Consider the following 18,122-nt stretch of genomic DNA (forward strand, 5'->3'; position numbering starts at 1 on the left):
TAGCAAGCCTAACAATTGCGGCCCCTACTCGTTGCCGTCCCCTCAGTGACACCCCGCCCTTCCTCCCCGCTGTGGGGGAGGGGGAAGGGCGTTGGCGTGGATCACGCATGCGCGGCCTTCGGTTCGCGGGGCTCTTCATCCAACCGTCTCGCGGCTTCTTGTCTGGCGGCTCCGCCCCTCGCGTAGGCGAAGGACAAAGTCTGTGCGCCGTGCCCCGTGCCAGCCTCTGCGCACAGCTGCGGGCTGAGCAGCGCTGCGCGCCCGCCGCCATCTTAGGAGGTGAGTCGGGGCGCCCGGCCGGCAGGGCCCGGTGTGCGGCTGGGCCGCCGAGCCCGTGCCGGGTACGGGACCGCCGGGTACGGGACCGCCGGGCCCTGCCTGAGCGAGGCCTCGCCGCCCCATTCCGCTCTTGTCGCCCGCCTCAGGTCGCCATGTTCTCGTCCATCGCGCCGCTCGCGCGGCTCAACCCTTTCTACGCGCCTCACTTCCAGCTGTGCCAGGATGGGCTGAGGAAGCGCGCGGAGCCGGCCGAGGCGCCCACCACGCGGCGGAGCCTGGCGGCAGCGTCCGCCTCCGAAGGTGAGAGAGGGACGGAAGGTCACGGTGCGGGATCGGGCCTGTGCCCGTTGGGACGGGGAGCGGCCGCTGCGGGACGCGGGCGGGGACGGGCCGGCGCCGGGCCTACGCGCGGCCGCTTGGAGGACGAGGAAGGGCACGCGAGGGGGAGGCGCTGGCGGCCCCTTCCGCTCCACGGCGGATCGCGCCGAGCGGCGAAGGACGCGAGAAGGTCCCGGATCGCAGCGGTGGTGTAGGCCCCGCTGATGGCTGCCCTGGGGCTGCCGGATCGCTGCTTCGGGCTCGTCTGAGCCTGTAGGCCCGTGCTTCTGACTGCAGAGAAGAGCAGCGAACATATATGGGTCTAAAGCATCCTTTTTTTGTGTGTGTGTGTGTTTTATTTCTATCTGGACATACACGAATGTTGAATAGCCTGCAGCTATTCTGTATTGTTTTATTTGATTTTTCTCCTTAGTGCTTCAGTAGATAGAGGTGCATAAGAATGCTGTGAAAAGACACAGTGATGCTCCTTAGATTTAAGGCCGAGACCTTCCTGTGTGTTACCTAATCACTGCTGTGACTTCCAAAGGTCAGACCTACCGGTAGTGGAAGTAGATGTGAAAACTCATGTTCCTATATGCTGCCTATAGGAAAATGCCTGCTTTTATTAAAAATTCAATCCTATAAAAGGTTCTTGATAGGATTTCTGTTCTAAAGCCCTGTAATTACTGAAGTCTGTTAGTGCTGTTGTGTGAACTTCCACGTAGCACTTGAAAATGACAGAACTGAGTGTTGGGTTTCATTGAATTTAAAAGAACAAACGTTGGCTTTCAGTAGTGGTAACTTTGCTCCTAGCTAAATAAAGCCCTAAATCACCATTCAGCATGCTAAATATATCCTGTATGAGCGCTTATTTCTTGAAAGCATTATGTTAAATCTTTATCCATTTTGTAGGTAGATAAAATCAGAGATGATATATATGTTTCTTTATTTGTTCTGCGTTTTCATTGTTTCTGTTATTAATTGTTACCCTTTTGTTCTGTGAGAGTAACAGAAGATATCTGAGCTTATACAAGGTCACACAAAGTCATTAGCAGAACCCACAAGACCTTTCAAGTTCAGCTCAGGGCATCAACCATAACGCAGCTATTGGAATTTGTCCTTGTTAATGGCTCAGATCTAAAATAAAGACAACAGCTATATTACAGCCAGGGTTATTTCACTTAAGAGTGTAGACGTGTCTTTGTGCTGTGTATTTATATTTGAGTAGCTTTAGGGCGTTTGTTATAAGTCAGTGCCTAGGTACATTAGTATGTCTTTCTTGTAATTTCCTCTGCTGCAGTGTTAGCTCATTCTTTCCTCAGGTAACAGTTTTTAAGGAGACTTGGTTACACTCTGAAACAGAAAATAAGGTATCTACTATGGTTGTCTTTTCCTAACATTGCTCTGCTGCTGTAAATATACATACACAGAAAGAGTGTAAACCAGCCTTATAGTGGCTTGGTTTTCTCTGCTTTTGAACCAATCAGACTGAATGTCATTGTAATAAAGGAGATATTTAAAGTTCTGCTTCCCTTCGGCCTCTACAATGCTCTGCCTTACTGAGGAGTGTAATTGCTTTTTAACATTAAATGAGGGTGGAAAAGGTAATACAAAAAGGCAGTTGAGGTATCTTGGCAGCATGGGAAGTACAATACTGTTGCTGAGGGCCGAAGATGTGGTTAGACAACCGCCCTAATTCAGACCTGGAGTCTTCTCTGATTACACTGCATAGAAAACTTCATTTGTGTGTAACCAATCATTTTGATGAGTTTTAAACAAACTATTAATGCCATCTGGAAGGCAGACAGCTTAACCATTGTATTTAGAGGTATGTGCAAGTTCTGGACTAATGTATGTACAGATTTGGGCAGTATCTCAGTTTAAAAAATCTCTTAGGTTATACATTATTCTGATTGTTAATTGGTTCCTGTCTTTAAGTTTCAGCCTAATATTTTATCTGTGATTATTAATGCGGTGTTATTTAAGAATAAAGAGGAAATGACTTTTTTATTCATGGTTAATTTTGAAGAGCAATTTGAGAGGTAAACGTGATGAAAAATCTGGAATGCTTTGGGGAAGCTCTTTTACAATAGAGAAGTTACGAGCCGGCTGAACCTGTCAGTGCTAATGGGTGATTAGCTGATGGTGATGAGCGTAATTGGGAACTTCTGTTCATGTGCATGAAGAAATGTATTTAAAACATGATGATTTCATGCAGTTCTTCATGGAGCAGTTCTAGTTGAATATGTATTGATGGCATAAGGTCCAGAAGTTTCTTTGTTTAACCTTTTCTATTAGTTTTATTAAACCTAATAAAATTAAGAAATTTCCTTTAACAGAAGCTGTTTAAATCTCAAATTCTGCATTCGAAAGAAAAACTCATCTACATGAAGGATCTGAAAAATACCTGAAAAAATATCATATAAAGGAAAAAAAGCATTCAGTTTTTATCTGATAGATCTGTGTGGTCTTCACCATCAGTATTAGTGTGAGAGACTTTAAGACATAGTATTTAATTCCCTTAGGTTGGAGGGGCTTAAAAGAAGTTTAGTCTCTAAAATAATAAATGCTTCCTTTGCTTGTTTCCTTGATAGATGATGCAGCCTTGAGTCCCAGTTGTGCTAGTAGTTATGGAATTATCTTCTGTGACGTAAATGTGCTGTGAGCTGTAACCTTTTTGGTTTTTGTTTTATTTTTTTCAAAGAATAAACTGAAGTTGAACAGCCTAGAATCCAATCTTGACAATCCAGAAGGTGTTAAGTTAAAACTAAGCGATTATTTCTAATATAACATTATAGTTAATAGTAAAGCGTGGAAGATTATTTGGATTTAATAATTTGGAGAAGACAGCACTGGGTCAATTTTGTTTCTTTTCAGATCTTCGTTACAATGTCTGGTTGATTGATGTGTAATTTTTTCTTTCCTAATTAGAATACAGCTGTGAATATGGCTCAGGCAGATTCTTTATGCTCTGTGGTTTCGGTGGGATTATTAGCTGTGGAACGACACATACAGCACTGGTTCCTCTAGACCTGGTTAAATGCAGAATGCAGGTTTGTTCTGCATGCTGTGAAATTGATAAAGTGTGTTTAGTGTGAGATAATTAATCTACTAATGAAATGGAAGCTGAAACTATCTCTTGGACGTCCTTGTCCAGCAATGCATGGAGTTTATGTAAAAGCATGGTGTGTCTTTATTTTTTTGCTGCAGAATACAGTTGTGAATATGGCTCGCTCAAGTTTTATGCTCTCTGTGGCGTTGGTGGGGTCCTAAGTTGTGGCCTGACACACACTGCTGTCGTACCTCTGGATTTAGTGAAATGTCGTATGCAGGTTTGTATTAACTCAGACGTTTCTTAAACTTTTTCTGTACATAACCAGTGTAACAAGAGTTCACGTACCTTTTCTGGATGCCACACAGCAAATAAATTGAACACTGATTGTCAAGCTTAGTGCTGTGAGGTTAACAAAATACCACGTTCAAGGGAAGCAGAGTCATTTAGGCTGAGCTGGGTAAGTTAACTATGTTTGAGATAAGTTTAGCTTACTGTATTTCCAAAACGGCACCCACCACAAGGTTATTCTGTGCTGGCTGGTGGGCTGCTCTGCACAATCCATGTGTGTCAAAAGAAGGAATTTCTGTCATCAGTGATTTGAAGACTTAATTACTTTTTTAACCTGGAGTGTCATGCATGAGCAGTTTGAGCCGTTAACATTTTGTTGCTGCATGATTTACAGCTTGGATGGATTCTAATGATGACATTTTCAGTATAAAATGTAGAACTTTAAATTGTGAGGGTATCAGTGTTTGTTATCTAGTTTCCTTGTAGTGATAGGAGTGGTTTTTCACTGAACTGAAAGGAGTGAAACCTCATTGCACTTAATTTACGATGCTGACTCCAATGCTAAAATAATGTGGTAAACATCCGTGGGTAAAAACATAGTAATGGGTTTATTCAGGCATATCTGTGCCTCAGGAATGAAACAAATTAAAGCACACTTCTAAATCCCTGGAAATGAACTGAAGCTATTAATGCTTCAGTTTTGTATAGACTGACACCAATTCTGAAAGTGGCAGTTTTGTAGTGGTAGAACTCCTGAAATGTGGAGGAAACTACTAATTAACCAGAACTGCTAATCACACTAGGAGGACTGCATGTGCTGTTCTTTAAAAGGTGTTATTATAGAAGGCCCTCAGCATTATTTACAAGGAGAAGGGGTCCTTAAATTCTGGTCTCAAATTAATGATTTTGTAGTGCAGTGGGCAGACCCCTGGTGCATCAGGTGCAGGCAGTGTGATGCCTTTTACAATATTTGGATTAAGGCTCAGCCTCAATCTCTATTGCTGCCAGTAGGAGCTAAGCTGTAGTTGCATGCTTCTGTTGTTACAGGCAGAGTTTGTCATCAAAAGCCAAGATAGGGAGTTTGACATACACAGTCAAAGATGAGCTTCTTGGGAAGGAGGAGATTGACCATGGGTAGAAAGGATATAGCATTGTAAACAGTTCTTAAGCCTGATTGCAAATTGGGTTAATGGACAGAAGGCCTGAGAGTCATGAAGTGCTGCATATATCACTGGGAGCAAGGCCTCATAATTCCTAGGCTTCAGCTGTTTTGTAGGTGTGTTTTACTTGGGCTTCTAGTCCTGGGCATCTTATGAGATGAGGTTGGTTATGCTTGCCCTTCCTTCTATAGCACTTAGAGTTGCAAAGAGAAAAGGTTCCATTTGGCTTCCAGTGTGACCTTGCAAAACCTGTCAGCATTTATTTTTGTACAGGTCTTATAAGAGAGCGTGTTATTAGTTCCCCCTAGATTCTCCAGGAAGTAAACTGTTTCCTGCCCTCCCATGCCCTTCACACAAACATAGTCTAGTTTTATGGGACCCAGTTAAATACTCAATGTTCTGAAGTTTTGGGTCTTTTAAAATTGACATGTTTAGGTAAATTAGTTTTCATTTAGACAGTGGATCGGCTGCATGTTTTGCTCACATATCCTCTTAGAAGACAGTCAAAGGACATCTTCATCTTCCTGAGGAAATGCTGGATGATAATGAGTACAAAAGGCAGGTGGACCAAGTATGCCAGAATGCCATGCTTCAGAGTTCCTGTTAAATGAATTGTTTGCTTTCATGTGAAACATATAGTCTGTCTGGCCTTTATTCTCAGATCTGGTACTGTCTTAGTCTCATTGTTTTGAGGGATCAAACTAATAATGGACAAATAACCTTTTCAGTTTAAGAATCAGGGGAATCTTCAGACTTTGTGTAGTTGTTACACGTAGAGTTGATGAGATTGCTGATTAATGCTGTCAAGAATCTGTTCTAAACAAAATTATGCAAAAATAGCACTGTCAGTGTTAGTAAATCTCTCCTGTGTACAAAGTCTTACTTATGTTGTGGAGAATAATATAAAGCAAAATTGAGGCTGCTTGGTTCCTAAGTGTTTAAGAACATACTGACTGTTTAAAGTTAGAGTTTGAGACTAGCAAATAATCACTGCAGTTACATTAGTGTAACCTTGTGATTATGTTGTCCAGAGGAATCCAGCTGTGTGAGGAATTCAAGAATGTTCTATTTCAAATGGAGGTGTGAGAAGTCATATGCTATGTCCAGCAATTAACTGTCTGTTCTGTTTAGGTTGATCCACAAAAATACAAGAGCATCTTCAATGGATTTTCAGTGACAGTCAAAGAAGATGGAGTTCGTGGCTTGGCTAAGGGATGGGCTCCAACTTTTATTGGATACTCCATGCAGGGGCTTTGTAAATTTGGTTTCTATGAAGTTTTCAAAATCCTGTATGGCAACATGCTGGGAGAGGTAAGCATTAAGTGCTTTACGTGAAGCTGTGCATCAGCAGCATAATAGTACTACTTGCAGAGAGGAATTGGGAAAAGTACAGTTCCTTAATGAAAATGTGTTTCAATTCACTTTAGGAAAATGCCTATTTGTGGCGTACTTCGTTATATTTAGCTGCATCTGCCAGTGCAGAGTTTTTTGCTGACATTGCTCTGGCTCCAATGGAAGCTGCTAAAGTTCGCATTCAGACACAGCCTGGATACGCTAACACCTTGAGGCAAGCTGTACCTAAAATGTTTGGAGAAGAAGGCATTTGGGCGTAAGTTTTTAGTGTTTCCTTATTTTTTTTATAATGAAGAACTATTGCTAAAACTGGTAGTGCCTTTAGCTTGTATTACGTGTTAGTTTTTATAGTTCAGGATATCAACATAACACACTTAACATCAGGGAACCTGTGCTGAGCTGGCTGTTAGTTCCACATGCTCCTTAGATCCATCTTTGTGAGTATCTTTGTGCTGAGTTCTGCTGGATAACTTCAGTTTCTAGCAGTTCCAGTCAAAGTTGCTCAGCAACTTTTTTGGTTGTACAGTCGAAGATGCTTGAGTCATTGGCATGTGAGAGTACTCTAACTGCATGTTAGCTTTCTGTTCTGGTAAAAGTGACTACAAATACATGAGTCATTTACCGCTATCAGGACATGGCTGGTATGCAGACATTGAACCTTGCTGTGCTTGTAGTAGCAGTACTTCATTATTGCAGTGCATTGTGATCTGAAAGGGATCAGTTAAATTCCTGTTTTGCTGTTTGCAGGTAGTACACAGAAATGAATAAAGGAAACGTGTTCCTGTTCCATAGGTGTTGTGACAGTTTGACCTTGCAGTGTCAATCTGTTAGGAACTGTTTTAAGAAAATGATTTATTTTTTTCAGATTAGAAATACTCCTTCAGTACTACAGATAATCAAACAGTTTCTCCTCTTATTAAGTTTCTATAAAGGTGTTGCTCCGCTATGGATGAGACAGATTCCATACACAATGATGAAATTTGCCTGCTTTGAACGTACTGTTGAAGCTCTCTACAAGTATGTTGTTCCCAAGCCACGAAGTGAATGTACAAAAGGAGAACAGCTGATAGTCACATTTGTTGCAGGATATATTGGTAAGAAAACTTTAAATCCTGCACTTGAAAGCCACGTGATTTTCTCAGTATCAAGTAGATGTAACCAGGGTGGGGGAATTTGCATGTAACTTCATCATGTACAGGTGAAAAGCCTGGATTCAATCTCTGATTGGCTTGAATAAGCCTTGTAGTAGGACAGTACTCTTACCTATTCCCATGTCTACTATGTTAAAGTCTTAGTTTAGAAAGAACAGATGGTTCAAACAAGGAAACTTGCATCTTTGTGAGGCTAGGAAAGAAACAGGAACATTGAAAGAATGGTAGAGAAATCTGAGTGGAAGGGTGATAGTGCATTTCCTAAGATTCAGAATGAGTTTTCTTCTGGCAGAAGGGGGTATGGGTTGTTAGCTGTTTGAGCTGTTTCCCGATAGTCATGTAACCCTAATAAAAACAGATTTCTGCAATATCAGTGGACTCAGTGGATCTCCTGTGCAGTTTATTAGTGATCTAGGGAAGGTGTTAATTCATTTGGTTGTATTTAGTGTGTACAGTAGTGATACAATTAAAGCACCGCAGAAGTAATGTTAAATTATTCTTTCAGCTGGTGTGTTCTGTGCGATTGTTTCTCATCCTGCTGACTCCGTGGTGTCTGTGTTGAACAAGGAAAAGGGCAGTTCTGCTTCACAGGTTCTTAAGAGGCTTGGATTCAGAGGTAAGCGCAAACCTTTGTGCCTTGTGAGTTTAGAGTCTGTGGTCTTTTGTGTTCTGGAGGGGATTTCTTCTTTCCTGGTTTCTTTTGCTCATGGTTTGTATTTTGCTCTGCAGGTGTCTGGAAAGGTCTGTTTGCCCGTATCATCATGATTGGTACCCTGACTGCACTACAGTGGTTCATCTACGATTCTGTGAAGGTTTATTTCAGACTTCCTCGTCCACCTCCACCTGAAATGCCTGAATCTCTGAAAAAGAAGCTTGGTTTAACTCAGTAGACAGCTCATGGACTGACTTTGCTGGCTGTCCAGTGATGAGTTTCATGAAACTTTTATATATTTGACTATGTGGAAAACAAACTCCTATATAGTGTCATTATTGGCTGTACCCTCATCTCATATGAGGGTTTAAATTCTACCACTGTCATTGCCTGAAATAAATGAGAAACAGAGTGCTTAGTGTCTGTTTACTACCGCATATATAAGCTTCATTTCACAGCAGCAAATGCCTCAGATAATTCCCAAAGTAAAAAAAATAAAAAATAGGCCTTTCCTACACTTCAGGAATTAGAATTGTGAAATAACAGCAACAAAATAGGCCTTTATTGTTCATGGAGGGGGGCCAAGAAACCCCATGCAGTATTGCAGAAACTAACTGCAGTTGTATACTTTTATCAGTCCTGTTTCACCTGCCTATAGGAGCTGTTTCTGTAAAACAGATCAACTGCAATGAATGCAATAAAAATGCAGTCTGAGAGGACATCCCAGTTATGGCATCTGTGTTATCCATAGAGTTCAGGGGGAATCTTACAGTACTTGGAACTCTCTGCATTGGGGTGGTCACTGCAATGCAAATTATGCTTACTTGACTAATTTCTGCTTCTCTTGGCTTTGAACTGCACCAAAGATGATAGTTGTTTTAGCTGTACTGTGGAATTAAATTGCAGCGGCTACTTTAACAAAAGCAAAGCTGATGTAATAAAGTCTATCAGAACTATCCAACCACTGAAAGATAAATTAAAAATGGCTTGTCTCTTCTTGTAGGGATTGAACATGCCAACTTCTTAATTTTGGTATTTCTTTAGTTTGATTTATCTTCCTCTGCCGCCCCCCTGCCTTCTTTTTTACTCAGTGAGGTTAATACTGAGATTTGGTTGAACTGTACATGTCTGTGGGTCTGATTTTGGACCTTAATGACTTGAAGAGATCTAAGCTTGTAGGCATGCGAGGAGAGAATCTTGAAAATGTTTTATTAAGACAATGAATTGTATTTGTTTTCAGTATTTAATGTAAAAGATGAGTATGTTGCCTTTTGAGTTTTGAGAAGCAAAAGTTGAATCACACTGAGTAAAATTCAGAAAATGCCTAAGAGTGTATTAAGGGTTCATCATCTCCAGTGTTACTTTGTTTGCTTAGTAGAGCTGGAGCGTGTGTCCTTTTTGCTGAACTTCTGTATGTTGCCTTTCAGCGTTCAAGCTGGCAATGAACGATCTACTCTGTTGGAGTAGCATAAATAGGTTGACCACAGCATCCTGTTGAGGTCTGATATTCCTGCTACCTTTTTACATAGCATTGAGATCCCCGCCACTTGGAAAAAGCCTCTGGCTTTCCAAGATTTTGGGGTGGTGATGCTAGACAAGCAGGCTAACCTTTATTTCAGTTTGCTGCCTTTCTAAGTGTAGAGTAAAATCTAAAGTTCTTTCCCTTTTCCAATGACACTAAATGTATTCTTTGAGTGGTTGGTAACTAATGGCATTATATGACAAAGTCAAATCCCCTAAGTCTGAATAAAACGCACAAAGTACCTTGGGTTGAATCTCAATGATAAAGGTTACATACATCTCACCCCTTTTCCTAGCTTTGAAATTATTTAACAAAAACATTTTGTGCTGCTAAGAGTTTGTTCATAGGAGAGCATTAACTGCAGACTTGATTTTACATAAGACCACTGATGCTAACTCAATTTTAGAAATTGCCTTTTATGTGTGGTTCAACTTAACGACCTCCCTTGTGCGCTGAATAGCATAGTTTGTGTAAAGGCATGTGTTAACCTACTGGGCTTTACTAAAAAACATTGCAACTTCTTTCTAAAGCTGGGAAAACAAACCGCTTCTATGAGCTCCTAAGGCTGGCGGAAGAGTAAGACAGAACTTGCTTTGTATAGCAGGGTAACCTGACTGCAACGTAAGCCAATGTTAAGCCAAATTTTCAAGAATTTCCTGTCGTTTCATGGGTGGCTCAAAATCATGCAGTTTTTCTCTGGAAAGACCTGGGCTACCTTTATCAAGGTCCGTCTGAGATAAGACTACTAAGAACCATAGAACCACAAGGTTGGAAAGGACCTAGAAGATCATCTAGTCCATCCGTCCTCCCATTACCGTTGCTACCACAAGCCACTAACAGTTAGATCTCCTTTTCTTTTGTAACTGAGAAAGGAATAATAAGACCTAGTTCTACTTCCACTATTCTGTTCCAGTGGAAAACATAAGAGGAAGCTGCTAAGTGTTGATTTTCAGCCATAGGCTTGTTTGGATGCTTGAGGTGCTTTAACCTAGAAAATGCTATTGCGCAAAAGGTCATCCACTGAAACTTTAACAGCTTCAGTGGGAAAGTGGTGGTATTAAAATGTATTTAAAAGTCAACTTTGTCATTAATAAATGTGCTTGATAGCATAAGGTGTAGTATGTTTTCTCAGAGAAGATGGGTGGGAGAGCCACAGTACTTTAGATGGGCTTGGCTGTTCTGTATGGGAAAGGAGCACTCCTGGAACCACATATAACTGAGGTAACTTCAGAACAATCATTAAACCCAAGAGTGCTTCGTAAAACATGGATCACATGTATGCTGCTTCTGTATATTGTTTTATGAAGGGGAAAACATACTTTATTACTATTTATGGAGCTTAGATCTGCTTTCTGGTTTAAAACGTACTGTCTATATGAATTTGGAATAAGAACTTTCACACCCTGTGCTTGTATTAGATTGTACTGCGGATCAAATACGCTGATGCTGCTAATACATGCTGGAATGCTTGTTACATATCATTTTAAACTGGGCTATAATAATACAAATAGATGTAATTCATTTACATTTCTACATGGAAATGTAGTTCACAGTGCAAACAATAAATCCTGATTTTTATAGCGAATGTGAGTACCTCTTGGACAGATGAGCTCAGTAGCTACATGGCCTTGTTGCAGGATATGGTTTCTGTAACTTGAGTGATGTGGGACAAGTATCACTATCAGAATTCTGGCTGTGTTGGTGTTCCGGTGTCTTAGAGCAAACTTCAAGGTTTACTAAAGGCAATACAGCAAGCAAGGTACAGAAGATTGGGAGCATAAAGCTAAAGAGAAAGCTGAAGATATTTTATGCTTCAGTACAGTTTTATTGTACAAAACATACCATTTATTAACTATAGCACCTGTCGCACTTTGGAAGACACAAATATGCACAGAAAAACAAGTTTTTTTGCTCATATCATAGCTTGCTTCCCCTCAAAATCAGTATGATTTTTTCTTTCTGCTCTCTTAAAAGAAAGAAGACAAGTTCCAGTGTGCTTCTAAACGAAGCCTTTAAATGCTGTCTTTCTTAGCACTACTCATGATGGAGTAACACTCCTCAAACACTGCTATTCCGAAGGCAATGTCTTTTCTAGTGATCAATTAATGTCTGAGATCTTGGCTATCTCATCCTTCACACCTTTGATCTCAGTCTGAACTCTTGTTAGATTGGTCAGCTTCTCATTCAGTAAAGCAATTTCTTTCTCCCGTCGTAACACATCCTCAACTAATCTTCCTATTCTCAGCGTTAGGTCACTTATTAATGGCTCCAAGGTGGCAAAATCCTTTTTAAGACTGTACATCTTGGGTTTTAAATCGTTCGCAAAAGTAACCGTCTTCAGAACTTTCGCTCTGTCTCCTTCGAGATTCAGAAGTCTATCTGAATGTTTGTTGAAGTCACTCCTCAACTCAGACAAAGCTGTCTTAATCTGTTCAATTTTTCTTTCATTACTGGACGCCAAGCTTTGTAGTTCCGTACTTCGGTCAATGCTGCTGGTAATCAGGTCACCTATGTTTTCTATGGTCTTCTTTTCACCTTTTTCTACTTTATCTTCTAATGCTTGCAAAGACTCTGTCAGCGCGGCCACCTCTGAGACAAGGCCTGAAATGCGTCTTATGTCAGTTTTCACTGTCACAATCTTCAAAGTTACATTTTTGGCTACGGAAGCTGCATTTTCCTCAACACTTGCAACTGCATGAAGAAGGGCTGTCAAATTCTTCTGCAGTTCTTCATTCTTTTTAGCTACACTGCTTGACCACGTCGTCATTGTATAAATGTCTCCCTGTAGACGTCTTATGTGAGAAGGTACCTGAAGATGTTCCAGCTGCTCCATTAAGTTCAATGTCTTTTCACACTAGAGGGATACAAATACAAATACATGACAAAATTTCTAACTTAACAACAATCTTACTTAGCAACAAAGACTAAAGCTATGCTCCAATTAAAAACCTTAGTATTATGATGTTGAAACTGAGAGCTAAACCCTGTCTTTAGGAAATAAGACATTTGCTACAAGGCAGTTAATAGATTGCCAATTCAGTACAGCAACTTTTCTTACTGGCTCTAATCCTAACTTCAGTACAATGAAACATCTGCTTGGCTGCCAAAAGCTACTAGTACAGCAACTTGGCATGTAGAGAGCATTAGAACTGAGAAGATTACTGAATTAAAAGTAAGATTAGCCATAATACTGACTTTTAAAACAAACAATTCCAACATGCCGCTATTCATTAGTTAGAACAGCATTAGACAACATAAAAACTGGGTACTGTTTGCACAGTAGAATATGCTTGTGAAACAAAAATGCTCTTAAAACATTTCAGTCTGGAATAGTACTTCTAATGGAACAGTGGACATACATTCTCACTTTTGGACGACCACATTATTTTGAATTAGATTATTCGCCAGGACAAAGCAATACACTGCAACATACTTTTATTGAAAATGACTGTACACAGATACAATCTAGGCATAAATAATAAATACGCAAACCTGAAATATCCTTACATTGAGAAAAAGAGGTTTAAAAGTGTCCTGAACTGCTCTCTCTAGAGAAATCAATTGTTCATTGTGTTACAAACTCAACAGTGTAATAACAAAAAGTAACAACATGGAAACCAAAGCAATGAAAACTAAATATAAATTTTAACGTGATATCTCTGTCCCCTCCCAGCTCATATGTTGGAGTCACATAACTTATAATCAATTAAAGTGCTTCTTCCATCAGCGTAAACTTTGAGTCCAAATTCACTTATCCCCGCCTTGGTCACTTTCTAACTTACAGCCTTCTGAAGTTATTCCTTCAGCACTTAAAGATACTTGCATGTCACGTGCTACTCCTTCTATAACTGCTGTTTTATTTTGCAGTTTTGACATGCTGTCATTGTACCGTGTACCTTCAAGAACGTTGTGCATCGCTGCTGTATCAGAGGCAGCTTTCAGCATATTACTTTCCATAGTATATAGCTGTGCTGCCAAGTCCTCTACCTTCTTCTCCATGCTTAGCAATTCACTTGATAATCTAAGGATAGAATGAATAGCACTTTCAATTTTTGGCAAATGGGTCTTGCACTCCTCAATTTTAGGCTCATAGTCTGTAAGTTTCTGATTCAGGTCTGTGTTCTTGTCTAACAGACTATTCTGCTCCTCTTCTAGTTTCCCAGTCGCCGTTGCATGCGAGTCCAACTTCTGTTCAAGTCTATCAAATTCATCACCTTCTTGCCTTTTTACTGTTTTGATGTTTCTGGCTGTACCGTCTTCCAAGTCTTTTAATCTTTCTGAAAGGGATTTAATTCTTTGGTCAACTTTATTGATTTGGGAAGTAACTTCTGTATGTATGAACTTTGCTTCAGATGTTATGCCACTTGTGTTTGCGTTCATTTCATCCACGCTTCTTCTCCAGGAATCTGTAATGTTTTGGATCTTCTCCTTAATGCCCTGCATCTTTGTAAACAGAGTCTCTTCATTGTTCTCAATCTCTCTTACTGTGTTGTGAAGAGAAGATACTTCCTGCTCAAACTCGGTCATCACAGAGATGGATGAGGCAGATTCTTGTAGGATACTGTCAGCTGACTCGAGCTGCATTCATAACACAAAACAGTGTCCAGATCTACTTAACGACAGCAAGACTAGAAAATCACTTGCACTTGTTTAACAGAGAATGAAGTCCCTGGGAAACAACTTTATTTGTTATAAAGTTTCTATATTAAGACTTGTTTTCACATTTGTTTGTTAAAACAGTCACCTGGCATTAAAGAGCCACATAAAAAGGTATGTTTGCTGATGATTTCCACAGAATGTGGGTTCTTTGGGGTGGGAATGTTAAATATATCACCCTGCAAAATGTTGCGTGGGATTTAGATAATCTGAAGTGCTGCAAAGAAATGTGAAATTGCATCATATACAGATGACAACATTATGAGATCAGTGCTAAATCAATATCACTTGCATAAGCCATGCTGTTCTCTCATCACTATCTGCACAACAATTCTGCAGCCAGCCTGTTTCTACTTCATATTGCCCCATATATGAAAGTAAAATAGCAATTAAATTGTTTTAAAAAAATCACTATCACTTCTGTATGTCTTTCATTTTGCTAGAATTGGTCTAACTTGTAAAAGTGCCTGTACTTTTTACTTCTTTACTGTCTTCTTTTTACTACTTAATTGCCTTCTTTTCTTAATTATTTAAGTTAAATTTCAGTCAATGTTCAGCTTAAATTTCATTGGTTTGGGATGGAGTGTACACAAGTTTTGTCACTGCTTTTGTCATGGATATGATTTCCTTACTAGTGCTTTTTTCCTTATTTATTAATGCTTTTCAATAATGCTCATATTCTAATATGGACACGTGATCAGTAAACAAGTGTTTAAGTAACTAATGTAAAGCAATGCAGTCCTTAAACTTTCCTCATTGACTGGTCCATTCCAAGTCTAATTCATCGTACTTCATAACATTCTTTACCTTCAAAGCACTTTTATAAGGTAGATATTTATATTTACCTTCATTTTAAATACAAAGAATGAATTAAGAGTGACTTAAACAAGCTTCAGTGGAAACAACCGACTTCTTGTGCTGTTTTCACAAATGTTGCTATAAAATATTCATTCAAGGCCAATTCACAGGAAAGTAGAACATATAAGAAAAAAATTATCCAAAAGAAGAGTCAGTCAAATTTGACTAAAGGTCAATACAATAAAACAATGGCAAATGTTCACCAGAAACAATCCAGTCAAGATGTAAATAATTACCTTTTCAGAAATTAAGCTAACTTTATTTTCCATATCCAGGAATCTTTCAGCTTCTTGCTGCAAGAAATTGTACCTTTTTTCCAGATCAGCAAATCGACTCGACTGCTGAAAGAGTAACCTGCAAATTGCAAATAAATAGACAGTAAATATAACAATATAATTTGAATACATTAAATGTTCCAGGATCTGATTCACAGAAATCTGCTAACGAAGGGAATTGTGCTCATACAATTTGCTACTGAATCTGATCTGTCTTCATACCAGAGTTGCTGCCTTCCAATAAACGTATAAAAATAAGGAAACAATAGATATAATTCTGTGGGGGACTGTGTCAAAGGCCTTACTGAAGTCCAGACAGATTACACCAATTGTTCTTCCCTTGTCCATTGATGCAGTTACACCATCATTAAAAGCGACAAGGTTGGTCAGGGAGGACTTGCACTTGATGAAGCCATGCTGGTCCTCCCGTATCTCCGCCCTGTCTTCTATGTGCCTTATCTTAGCTTCCAGGAGGATCTGCCCTATGACCTGCCCCAGCACTGAGCTGAGGCTGACAGGTTGGTAGTTCCCTGGGTCATCCTTTTTTAGCCTTCTTAAAAATAGATGTGATGTTGCCTTTTTTTCCAGTCACCAGGGACTTTAATTGACTGCCACAACTTTTCAAATATCATCAAGGGTGGCTTGGTGACTATATCCACCAATTTCCTCAGGACTCAGGGATGCATCTCATTGGGCCACATAGATTTATGTATGTTCAGGTTCTTCAGGCAGCCATGAACATCTCTTACAGAGGGAGGTGCCATGCTCCCCCAGGTGCCACCTTCCAAATCACCCACTCAAGGCATTCTTGTAGAGCAGTCACTAGTAAAGACTGAGGCAAGAAGTTGTTGAATACCCCAGCCTTCTCCTTGTCTGTTATTACCATCTTGCCTATGTTGTTCAATGGGGAGAGTACACCCCCCTGGTCATTCTTTTTCCAATTGATGTACCCCCCTTATCCTTCTTTGCACCCCTTGCCAGGTCCAGTTCCAGCTGGGTCTTGAACCTTCCTGACTCCACCTCTACAGAACCCAGAAGCATCCCTATACTCTTTTCCAAATTACTGCTTCCACTGCCTGTGCATTTCATTCTTGCTCTCCATTTTGACCAGCAGATGCTGCTTTCCCTCTCAGGAAAGGCAATACACTTCACTGATGAAGTATAACGCAACTGGCAGAACTAAAACACAGAACATTAATTTGGACTTTCTTGTGAAGCATCTCAAAATGATGCATGGAAACCTTCACAATTAGAAAGGCTGGTTAAGCTACTACTGCTTAATGCTAAAAGGACATTCACTATTTAACATTAACACTGCTTATGGATATGGTTTAGTGGGCACGGTGGTGACGGATCAACAGTTGGACTAGATAATCTTAGTGGTCTTCTTCAACCTTTGATTCTATGAACACATAACCATAGTAGAACATATGGTAAAGCCTGTTCCTGAGCAGATAGTAGGGATGTCAATCCTGTACTTTATATGCATACTAGTGAACATGAGAGCACGATGGAAGTGAGGCTGTGAGTAAAACTCTATCATTTTGCTGGATTAATCCCTCAGTAAGGCTTATAGTAGACGAGGGGGTCCTCTCACTACTAGAAGAACAGAGTTCATTTAAATACCTGCACTTTAATGAGTTGCTGTTTTCTATGATTCTATGATATTTGTTATAATACTGCATAGCAATTAGAAGTTTCAAAGAGAACAACAGTGTGCATGGATTAAGGTAAGCAGTGAAAGCTACAAGTGAGAGATACAGAATGACAGCGGAATAAAATGACCAGTGACGCCTACGCCTACTGTTTTACCTGTATCTACTTATGTAATCCACACATTTATTCAAGATTTAGATAATGAAACCTGACTGAGCATAAGATAAGAACAAGTTCTGCCAGAATGCTGTGCAGGGATACCTACCAGGCCAGCACCAGGCAGGCAGACAGAGAAATCACACCCAAGGCCATCCGTGAGTCCATCCCAATAGAGCTCTGGCTGTGGCTCACCCTGGGGCCATGAACCTTCCCATGGCTGCTGTGCTTCTCGAGCTTCTGGGAACCTTCATTGCTCTCAGGTGAAGGAAAACCTTTTTTCCTCTGCTTCACTTCAGACATTTTGTGTTTTATTTTTAACGAGCGGGAGCAAAAGAGCTGCCAAACAAAACAAAACAAAACAAAACACCAGTTAGTTACACAAATACCCAGAATAAAAACTAACGAACAAACAAAAAAAAACCCCAAACCAACAGAGTCCTTCGGTGCTTAACACGTCACCTACTGGAGCACCGCGACATTTATGGAAGTTCACTTACAGAAGACTCGATTTCCCTTCAGTGCACCACAGAGCGCGGCTCTGACGTTGGCTGAATAACACTCAAACTTCTGCCCGCGCCGCCTCGCCTAACTACAGTACAACCAGCCTCGGTGACGATATACACAGATAAAGGCCGCTTTTCCTCACTGCTACAAACAATCCCGCCTCGTTCCTATTTTCCACTGCGCTGCCTTCAGCTCCTGCCCGTCCCCCGAGCAGCCCCACCCGCCTCAGCCCGCCA

The 18,122-nt window shown here is 40.4% G+C and overlaps 2 protein-coding genes and 1 non-coding gene across 8 annotated transcripts; 2 read left to right on the top strand and 1 right to left on the bottom strand.

Annotated features, from left to right (window-relative positions):
• The first annotated feature begins 224 nt into the window (after positions 1 to 224).
• SLC25A3 (solute carrier family 25 member 3) lies at positions 225 to 8,668 on the top strand. Of its 3 annotated transcripts, XM_085515377.1 has the most exons (9): positions 225 to 279; positions 426 to 579; positions 3,529 to 3,650; positions 3,808 to 3,929; positions 6,232 to 6,411; positions 6,528 to 6,709; positions 7,375 to 7,547; positions 8,110 to 8,220; positions 8,334 to 8,668. In XM_085515377.1, the coding sequence occupies exons 3-9, from the start codon at positions 3,638 to 3,640 to the stop codon at positions 8,492 to 8,494; spliced, it is 942 nt and encodes a 313-aa protein (XP_085371503.1). In that variant the 5' UTR covers positions 225 to 279; positions 426 to 579; positions 3,529 to 3,637; the 3' UTR covers positions 8,495 to 8,668. The 3 variants fall into 3 exon arrangements, with proteins under 3 accessions (XP_085371503.1, XP_015714463.1, XP_015714456.1); XM_015858977.3 differs by lacking the exon at positions 3,808 to 3,929; XM_015858970.3 differs by lacking the exon at positions 3,529 to 3,650.
• LOC116652824 (small nucleolar RNA SNORA53) lies at positions 6,867 to 7,107 on the top strand. Its single transcript, XR_004306043.1, has one exon. It is a non-coding gene; the product is annotated as a small nucleolar RNA SNORA53 (small nucleolar RNA).
• Positions 8,669 to 11,582: 2,914 nt separating the features above from the next.
• Positions 11,583 to 18,113, bottom strand: IKBIP (IKBKB interacting protein). 4 transcript variants are annotated; one of them, XM_085515339.1, is made up of 4 exons: positions 17,880 to 18,113; positions 17,489 to 17,718; positions 15,529 to 15,646; positions 11,583 to 14,651 (listed from the first exon to the last, which is right to left on the bottom strand). In XM_085515339.1, exon 4 carries the CDS (start codon positions 14,360 to 14,362, stop codon positions 13,526 to 13,528), a length of 837 nt encoding a protein of 278 aa, XP_085371465.1. In that variant the 5' UTR covers positions 14,363 to 14,651; positions 15,529 to 15,646; positions 17,489 to 17,718; positions 17,880 to 18,113; the 3' UTR covers positions 11,583 to 13,525. The 4 variants fall into 3 exon arrangements, with proteins under 4 accessions (XP_085371460.1, XP_015714437.2, XP_085371465.1 ...); XM_085515334.1 differs by having other exon boundaries at positions 11,583 to 12,632; XM_015858951.3 differs by having other exon boundaries at positions 11,583 to 14,356.
• Positions 18,114 to 18,122: the final 9 nt, after the last annotated feature.

This window comes from Coturnix japonica, chromosome 1, assembly GCF_054131305.1.
Source record: "Coturnix japonica strain WE chromosome 1, WE-NBRP24, whole genome shotgun sequence".
Taxonomy (NCBI): Eukaryota; Metazoa; Chordata; class Aves; order Galliformes; family Phasianidae; genus Coturnix; species Coturnix japonica.

Coding starts and splice junctions, on each gene's coding strand:
- IKBIP (XM_015858951.3), bottom strand. CDS start 17,682: ATGTCTGAAGTGAAGCAGAGGAAAAAAGGTTTTCCTTCACCTGAGAGC. Junction 15,647..17,488: donor GCCTGCCTGGTGCTGGCCTG/GTAGGTATCCCT, acceptor TGCAATTTGCAG/GTTACTCTTTCAGCAGTCGA. Junction 14,357..15,528: donor TTAGCTTAATTTCTGAAAAG/GTAATTATTTAC, acceptor TTATGAATGCAG/CTCGAGTCAGCTGACAGTAT.
- SLC25A3 (XM_015858977.3), top strand. CDS start 432: ATGTTCTCGTCCATCGCGCCGCTCGCGCGGCTCAACCCTTTCTACGCG. Junction 6,710..7,374: donor GGAGAAGAAGGCATTTGGGC/GTAAGTTTTTAG, acceptor CCTCTTATTAAG/TTTCTATAAAGGTGTTGCTC. Junction 7,548..8,109: donor ATTTGTTGCAGGATATATTG/GTAAGAAAACTT, acceptor TTATTCTTTCAG/CTGGTGTGTTCTGTGCGATT.